Here is a 9,311-nt window from a genome sequence, read left to right as displayed (position 1 = left end):
TGGCTCAGCATTGAGGGTACAGATGTCTTGAGACCTGCCTATTACCAGGTTGCCCCACGTCCATTGCCTGAGGGCATTGGTTTCTATACCATCGACATCGTCTGACCCCCTGAGCCTGAGCTAACCCCCGTGTTGCCCCTTTTACCGCTACACATTGGGTCTCTACTGCTCCCCTAGTCATTCCACCGCATGCCCCTTCCAACATCCGTGACAGGAACAAGGGAAGTCAAGGAAGAAGTATTCTGTATGGAAAACTCTTTAAAAAGACCAAGGTAGAACCAAAGTGAAAAACAAAACAAATAATCAGGTTGTTAAGTGCTATACCTAAATACTTGAAATATCACAAACAAAATAGATGACAAAGAAACTACCACATTAACAGGCAATTATGATGTTATTGGAATCACAGAAACCTGACTAACTGATAATGATGAATGAATATGACATTTGTGGATATACAGTTTTCTGTTCTGGAAAAACAGGAAAGACGGAAGAGGGGGTGGTGTAGAGCAATATACAGTATTCAAGTTCAGGAACACTAGAGGAATAAGGAGTCTTAAGTTTTACGTGGATCAGATTCATTAAAAAAACACTCCAAGGAATATGTTAAGAATATGATATATTCCACCAAATGGTAGACCATTAATGCACTGTGCTATAAATTAACTAATAACTACGAAACAAACTAATTGAGCTGGATGGCCTCCACTCATTTGTAACCTTTCTTATGTTCTTATTGTATGTAAAACCTGAATAAGTTGGATAAGTTACAGTAAATGTCAGGAAAAACTAAAGAGAACAAAATAAATAAGTTGACATTTATATACTGTAAGTTGAATATTCAGCCCAGTGAACTCATTACTGTTTGTGGTGAAAGTTTTTTTGGCAGAATTTACAGCTTTATGTCTTTGTGGGTATGTCTCTAAACAACTTTGCACAGTGGCGGTGGCTTGGGGATTGCTTTTAGACAGCCGTTTTCAAATCGTTTCACAGATTCTCCATAGGACTTTGGGCCACTCATGGACATGCATTTTTGTGTTCTTAAGCCACTGCAGTGTAGCTTAGTGCAGTTTTCTAGCATTTCTTGTGCTTTGCTTACTTTGATTGTAGGGACAGTGTTGACTGGGGAGATGTACTGTACTGGTTCTGCATCTTACATAACACTTGGAATTTAGACCATAAAGTTCCTATTTGTTCTTATCTGACCACAACCTTTTTTTGCTGGATCACTCAGGTGCTTTATTGCAAACTCCTATTCAAATATGAAGTGGTATGGTTTTCCATTCTGCTATAAAAGCTTTGTGGAGTAACTATTGACTTATGTACCTGAATCACTGAACATTAGATCTCTTTCAAAGTTGTTGTTGGCCTCACTTTACTATACCTCACAAGCTTCCTCCTTGCCAGGATGTACACAGATAGAGGGCACTCAACTACTTGTGTGTAATCAAATAATTGTGCTTATCCAATCAGTTCTTTTCCATTTTTCATTAATGATTTCTGTTTAATTTTTTTTGGAATGTGTGGAGCAGGTTATATATGTAACAAGTGTTAATTACTACTTCAATGTGTAATTACTGCAAGCTTTAAAGCAGCAAAATGTGAAAAGTGTGAAAGAGTCAAAACATTTTGCAAGGCACTATATGTAAGCATATGTTGTGTAATTCTCTAAACACTAGATTTAGCAATTTCCTTTTTTTAAGTCATACAAATTATACATTATTGTCTGTTTTAAAGTATTTTTTTTCTAGTTTGGCCAGCACCCTTTTTTTAAATTATATTAAATGCCTGCTCAGTGTCAAAGTGTAAAATATAAAAATTATCTGGAGAACTAAATAAAGTAAACAAAATAGCCAGCTGGTATATCACCCTGCAACTCACAAATAGCGATCAACTGAAGCTCAAGAAGTGTGAGCCTAGCCAGTATCTGTTTAGGAGACTGTTACGGCCACGCAATGCACTTGTCCACATTAATTGCATTCATTACATCATTTTCCAGTCATGTCCCCTTTTCTTCACTATTTAAACTCCTTGTTCCCACATCTTCTTGTTTGGTATTTTGAGTCACAGGCTAGTCAGTTGGCTGCTTGCTTGCTTAACTCTCACTGCACACTTTACCTGGACGTTTTACTCAGATTTTGACCTCTCCTTTTGATCCCAGGATTTTGCTCTTTCAGACTACGCCTCACGGGCTCGCTTCACATAGGTCAAACTCATTTGTCAAAGCCTTGGCATAACGGAGACCTCCTGGGAAAGCTAAGGTTGCTGCTGGAAGAGGTGTTACTGGGACCAGTAGAGAGTGCTCATCCTGCTGTCTGTGTCTCCTAATGCTCCAATATAGTGATAGAGACACTATACTGTATAAACGCACCATCCTTTAGATGAGACATGATTCACTGTGGCCATTAAAAATTCAAGGGCATTTCTCAAAAACGGTAGGAGTCAAGACATTCCAGTGTCTTGGACAAATTTCCCATTGTCCTTGAAGAAAGATGTGAAGACGGGGGTTTGGATTTAATCCTTTCTGTAGGGGGTTTAGACTTCTAAGTCACAAGCTGGGGTTTATGGCAGGAAAGGGGGTTAACTGATAAGGATTCCAGATGCAAGCTAGGGACCCCCTGGGTGTAATGTTAAACTGACCATTTGTCCAGAACATCGTAAACTGGCCAAATACCATGAACCCCCCTCTTTACCATCAGACTGAGTGACGTCAGAAATGAAGAAGAAAACACTATATAATCCAAAAGTTTGTAACAGTACGTTGAACAATACTTCGGTTTTGTTGTTTCTTGCGGGAAACAAGACTTCGGCTTTATTGTTCCTTGCATGCAATAAACTCATCTGTTTTACTTCATCTCGGGATCAAGAACCTTATTTCTTCTGTTACAACATCCTTTACCAATCATGGCCTCCTAATAATCTCCATTTATGAATTGGCATCATCACTCTATTCTCCTTTTCACTGATAGCTGATGTATGGAGGTGGGAGTTACACATTAGTGGTGGAGTAGTCCCCATTACCTGTAAAGAGCTACAGTATATGAGTTTATGGAATTATTAGTTGTTATTATTATTATTAAAATAATGTATAGGGCTAAGCTTGTTTATAAGTGGTGGCATCTGCTCTGTAAGTCTACTGTATATGGTAGAAGTAAATTTGAACAACACATATAAGACTAAACTGAACAAAGGATCAAGTATTCAGAATTAACTACCAATCAATATTATTTAATACTTTATTATATAGTAGTCTGAGTATAAGATACAATAAGTCATTTCTTTATACTAAAACTGTCAAAACAGCTGATAAAAAATATTTACAAGTACTTCACCGTACTCAACCCTGCATAAGCTTTACACATTTAAGAATTGTATATGAACTAAAAAAAAAGCCTGCCTCTTCCATCCTGTCTCATCGCCACGTCATCATGAATAACTGGAACTCCCACTGTTTTACATATTCTTCAGATGAGCCCACCAAAACAGAGAACTGGCACAGAAAAACATTAGCCTCAGACCAAAACCAGCAACACAACTCCAAAATATTATATAGTTAATGTATATTACTTTGAATCTGTCAGATACCTTATGTTAAATCTTTTTTACATGCCATTATTAAAATAAGTTTTTATTAAAATATAATTTTACTCATCCAATGAACACCTAAAATGAGTGACATGAATTGAATTTGTTTTTTGCAGTTTCTATACAATGAGGAATCTATACATTGTTTGGGTGCACTGATACACACTGATACACACCTTTTTCCTTTAGCACTTGGGACTGTTTCAGGTCTCTCCCACTACAAGCCATATACTGGTAAGAGTTCCAGTACAGTTCCAGGCTACAAAAATCAGCCTGTTTGTGATTTACCATCCTATTACTGTATGTATTACAGAAATGTAAGAATACTTACTTTTTACAGTATTTAACCAGTTTCCATCTTTTAAAATTACTTTTACATGTGATTTAAAATTATGTTAAAAACACTGAGAAAACTTTGTGTACTGTAGGTCAATATATTTTGATCGTCACGATAACTATGTTGTCCTTGTAGATCTTCACCTAAATAACTCTAAATCCCAAGGTTACACTTACACTAATAAATTATGCTAAAATAACACTTACATTTATTTAGAAAATAGTGAAGGCTTTACAAATATATAGAACAGTTCCACACACTCTGACGTCAACGTCTGACAAGGGGTAAATATATTGAATTTAGAGAATGGTCAGAATAAAAATTAACAACATTGATCTCTCCTGACGCCTCTTTCCAAGGTTTTCAACATTACAACAGGTTATGATACTTAAGTTTAAAAGAATCAAGTAATTCACTATACGTTTATGATATGCATTTGATTTTGTTAAGTTTCATTAGAGCAGCCCTGATATTTGCTATGGCTTATGTAATAACTATCCTTCAATTTTCTTTCTGCTTCTTCCAATTCACAGTAGTGGAAACTGGGTACACTCTGGACAGAACACAGAGGGCGGGCAGACAGACACAAACACAGATATACACCCATTCGCTCCAGGGCCACGTTTTCCAGATGCCAATTGACCTACCAGTATTTTTGTACTGTGGGAGAAAACTGGAGCACCTGGAGGAAACCCAAGTGATCGCAGAGAGAACATGCAAAGTCCACATAAATAGGACCCCAGGGCTGGAATTGAGTCCAGGGCCCCAGCACTGCAAGACAGTCATGTTAACCACTGCACCAATGTGCCATCCGTTATAACTATCATTATCAAATTTAAAAGTTTCTTGCAAATCCAAAAAAAATGCATTTATATTTACAGAAGCATATCAAACAGAATATCTCAGGAGCCTTTTAGCTCATCACATAAAACTGTATGAAATTAATTTAGGCCACAACCTTTCAATAAATTATATTTTTAATAATTATATTTTACATTTTAATTAGAAGATGACCTGGAGATTAATCTTTTTTATTTCTGTAATTTTCTGCTCACTATTTTCAGGGCAATTCACAAGTAACTATGAGTGTTCATTTGTCCTTACTGCATTCAAAAGTGTGCCACACTTTAGGAACTCTAGCAATACATTTTCCCACTTTATCTAGTAGAGATTCATGGGTGGTCCTATCCCCATCCTATCCTGACAAGAAACGGGCTCAAGGTGGGATACACCCAGGATGGAACACAATCCCAGTCCTCAGTTCCGTAGGGAACACACAGACACACAGAAATCAATTAACCTACCACCTACTTTTTGATTGTGTGAGGAGGCCAAAGCACCTGGAGGAAACCCAAGTGAAGGGGAGAACATAGAAATTCCACACTGTTAGTACCCCAGGTTCAGAATTTAACCCAGGGACAATGCTAAACACTGCTCCACCATACTGCCCCTCCTCCTTAAGGAAATAACGCCCATTGTTATATACACCATTTCTGGGACAGAGAAATAATAGGGAACAAAGGCATGACAATAAATAAGTATCAGATACTAATGATCTGCAGCACTGGCATGCTCCCGCTTGCGACGGTTCTTGAAGTGACGTTCAATGTTAGTGGTGACTTCTCGCTGCAGGTTGAAGCTGTTCTTGCTCCCTGATTGCACCCATGGATGCTGCAGTGCCTGCTGGGCTGCATACCTCTTCTCAGGATCCACTAGCAAAAGCTTGCTGATCAGGTCCTTGGCACCTGCGGTGAACATGGCACTTTGAGGAATACACATTAGGTGAATGTACACCGTTTCTCAGCTAAATGTTCTATCTCAGAATACTGTTTGAATAAAAATAAGTTAATATGTGGCATTAAAGTTTTATTAAGGGCCTCCTGTTGGCTGATTGCCCTTGTTTTAAAAAGTATTAAGAAGAGTCACATTGGTGTTAGTGAAGTCCTGTCATTCCAATTTCTCACAGGCATACCTAAACAAAGAAACTATGATAGACACACAACAGATAGGACCCTTGTGAGTGTCATTGGTAAATCACATAGGCTGCTGTTCACATCTGGCAAGTCATGCAAATAATGTTAATTATTTCTAATTTTCAAAACTGATTTTTTGGAATCCAGAGTCATCTAAGTCTGTATCTAAAGAGAATTTGACAAACTCTCAGAAATGTAGAGAAAATATAGGAGGATAATATAGGAGGAAAGCTGTTAGAGAAATTGTTAGGCAGATTTAATGAATAGTTTTGAGAATCTGTACCAAGATTCTCAACAGAGAGTGTGTAACTCCCCATTGGAGCAGTATCTACAGCAGGGACCTGAACCCAACAATGTATGAGTCCAGAGACTTGTTATGCTGTTCTGCCTTTAGCTTAAGTCTCTATAGCACTCACATGGAAAAAATGAAATAATTCCTTCCTGGTATTCACTGTTAAAAAATAATAGTTTTACAAGGACTTTTGATTCAAAATGTCACAATAGCATTGAATGAGTGAAGGATTGTACAGTACTTTATGACAATATATTCAAGGGTCAACACCTCCTTAAAGTATTCTTTTTCTTTTTGTTATCCTTACCATCTGAGATGTTGTCCCAGTAGGGGGACAGGAACTCATACTCCCCCAGCTGAATAATTTCAAACAGCTCTTCCTGATCTCTTTCCAAACTACGAAATGGAGGGAATCCACACAGCAGTATGTAGACAATTACTCCAGTCGCCCACATATCTACTGGCAGCCCATAACCTGGAAAATCAACATAAGAAATTAAATAACACTGACGTTACTGCACTAAAAAGAATAGCTGTGTTTATTTACATAGAACCTAATCTGAACTAAGGATCAAGCAGTTCTTCATAATAATCATAATTTCTTAGCTGAGTCAACAGCAGTCTAGTTCCTTATGTGGTTAGAAACTTGGAAGTTATTATGCACCACTACATTAGACATCTGACATATACAGTAAAACAGTTTTTTACATACAACCATGAATGTAAATCTTCAGTATTATTTAATGTTGTTTGACTTTCTTCTACAGCTGACTAACCAGTTATTCCTTTGTTTTGGGAAGGTTAACTTGGTAGTGCATTATTCTTTAACTTCTTGAAAAGATCACCATTTTCAAATGCCTTGAGACATCTAAATAGTTTTAAGTCAGTTGTAAACTCTGTGAAAGGCTACACAAAGTGCATTGGCACAGTCAAAGTCTTCTTTATTCCTTCTGGGAGCCTGCTGGCAGAATATTTGAAGTCATCAACACTTTGTGAAGAAATACACTACAATATACTTGTCATTTACAAGGCTTAACTTTAACTTTGTGCCAGGATTTTGCAATTTGTTCCACAGAGTTAAATGGTTTTTTCACTGTCATTGTGCATTTCAGATGTGTTTTTAGTTACATCTGGAGTTCCAATCACATTTATTCACAGAGAACAAACAAAGCTTTGCCATTATATTGCTCTTTACAGAAAGAACAAGAATGTTTGGCCTAGTTACCTAGCAATACTAGAGACATAATTCTTTATTCTCACTAGCTTTCACTACACAATGCTAGTTCAGTAATGTCACACTGGGTATCACGATCACATTGATGAATTTATGATTGCCTTATGTTGCTACTTCACTACACAGCACAGATAGCTTTGCTGGAACTTTTGTAGGCTACCTTTTTCAGAGAGTATTTCTGGGGCCACATATGTGGGTGTTCCACAGACAGTGAAGATTGGTTCAGTTACCACCACTGCAAGTCCAAAATCTGCCAGCTTCAGTGTGGTGCTCCCATCTTTGTTGTGTTGAACCTCATTAAAGGATAAAGAAAAGCATGGAAAACAGTCCATATACTGTACTACACATACTTGAATAAACAACCTAAAAATAGCATGCAAATTGTGTTGACAAACCCAGATCAAATATAACAATGTTAAGAAGTCTGAGGTTATTAATCTTTTGATTAAAATGAACATATAGCACTTCTTCCAAAGTTCATATACTGAGATGAATGCTCAAATTTATATGCTAAACTCTGACATAACCAATGTTTAACATAACACAACTCCTAAGTGTAGTCTGAACACTAAATGTACAGAAGTCCAGTAACTATCAATGAATATTATAAGAACCTACCTATCTCAGTTTAAACAGTTAAACAATATCCGTCATTAAAGCAACAGACTGGTGACACTAGGGTAACCTCTTATCTCATCAACAAACCTGTTTTGCTCCTTTACTTGGTTTTTACCCTTCAATCTAAACTCTAATTTCAATTTAACTGTAAATACTTCTTAACCTAAATTAAACTGATCATTACAGTTACTGCACATACAGTATTTGCCTTCATATTTCATAAGAGTTAACCTTTATTCTTCATGTTGGTTTGGGATAGAAATTAGATTTATCTGTCTATAACGATATATAATGACATGGCTGGTCTTATGTTTACATTTGGTTTGTTTTAAAGTAATGTTTTAGTCAGCACTGGAGTTACATTTAAGAATGATATGGCATTCATAAAGATAAGGAGTTAAGTTGGAGTACAATTTGAAGTAAATGTTTCATAATTTCTGTTAAAACTTTTTTTAAGTACTGAGCCTGGGAATAGTTTCCAGTTTTTGAGGAGGGCTAAGCCCAGGGTTCTGGCTGTTGTTAGTCCAGTGTGATGGATTGTATACTATATGGTAAAGTATTAAGTAACTGTTCAAAGTATGCTTTTGGTAATTCTGGTCTGATTTAAAGCTGGTCAGCACAACTGAATGATAACTCGTCCTACATTGGCATTACCAATTTACTAAATTACCTACTAATAAGAGCTACAGTTAGTTTCACCCTAATTCATAAGTTACTATAATGCTTGTCCATCTTGTCCATGCTATTAATAAAAGAGTCAAATAAATATGAACTCTATTCCTAATTCATCCAAAATTTAAACATAGTATAAACATTCATAGACTCCTAATTTTACTACATTTCAAAATCAAGCTAATGATTCAGTTTTTAGTATTTAGTTTTACTGTAATGCTTTGCTATAATGACTTTTTGTCAGTTTGTTCTATGTTAAGTCTAGGATAAGAGCTAGATAATGGTTAACATCACACTTTCCATTAGAATTAACTTCCATTACCATTAGGGTAATGTTTAAATGGCTTAATTATCACAGTTTTAGGGTCAAACATCAAACCCGTGGTGCTGGGCTGTGGCTGAGGTTCTGCGTATTGATAAACCTATGATTGCAATAGGTTTAGGGGTATTTGACAGGAATAGTTTTAAGATTAAAGTTAAAGTAAATAAAGTTTTAGGATTTGCACTAAAGCTAGTGACTACATACAGTAAGTGAGCATTAAACACCAACTGCACTTAATCCTGGGCCAGTTGCAGGCTAATCCTACTCTGGCAATTATT

At 36.6% G+C, this 9,311-nt stretch overlaps 1 protein-coding gene across 2 annotated transcripts in view; it reads right to left on the bottom strand.

Moving 5' to 3' along the window:
• Positions 1 to 3,257: 3,257 nt before the first annotated feature.
• Positions 3,258 to 9,311, bottom strand: part of dclk3 (doublecortin-like kinase 3) — a 30,386-nt gene continuing 24,332 nt past the window's right edge. For both annotated transcript variants that reach the window (XM_015357185.2, XM_006635719.3), the window contains exons 3-5: positions 7,582 to 7,714; positions 6,495 to 6,662; positions 3,258 to 5,667 (exon numbers count right to left, since the gene is read on the bottom strand). In XM_015357185.2, coding sequence (XP_015212671.2) covers positions 5,471 to 5,667; positions 6,495 to 6,662; positions 7,582 to 7,714 — 498 coding nt within the window. In that variant the 3' untranslated portion in view covers positions 3,258 to 5,470. The remainder of the gene's footprint in view (positions 5,668 to 6,494; positions 6,663 to 7,581; positions 7,715 to 9,311) is intronic.

This window comes from Lepisosteus oculatus, chromosome 10, assembly GCF_040954835.1.
Source record: "Lepisosteus oculatus isolate fLepOcu1 chromosome 10, fLepOcu1.hap2, whole genome shotgun sequence".
NCBI classification, from domain to species: Eukaryota; Metazoa; Chordata; class Actinopteri; order Semionotiformes; family Lepisosteidae; genus Lepisosteus; species Lepisosteus oculatus.
Note: the sequence above shows the minus strand (reverse complement) of the source record. Positions and strands in the feature narration are given on the sequence as shown.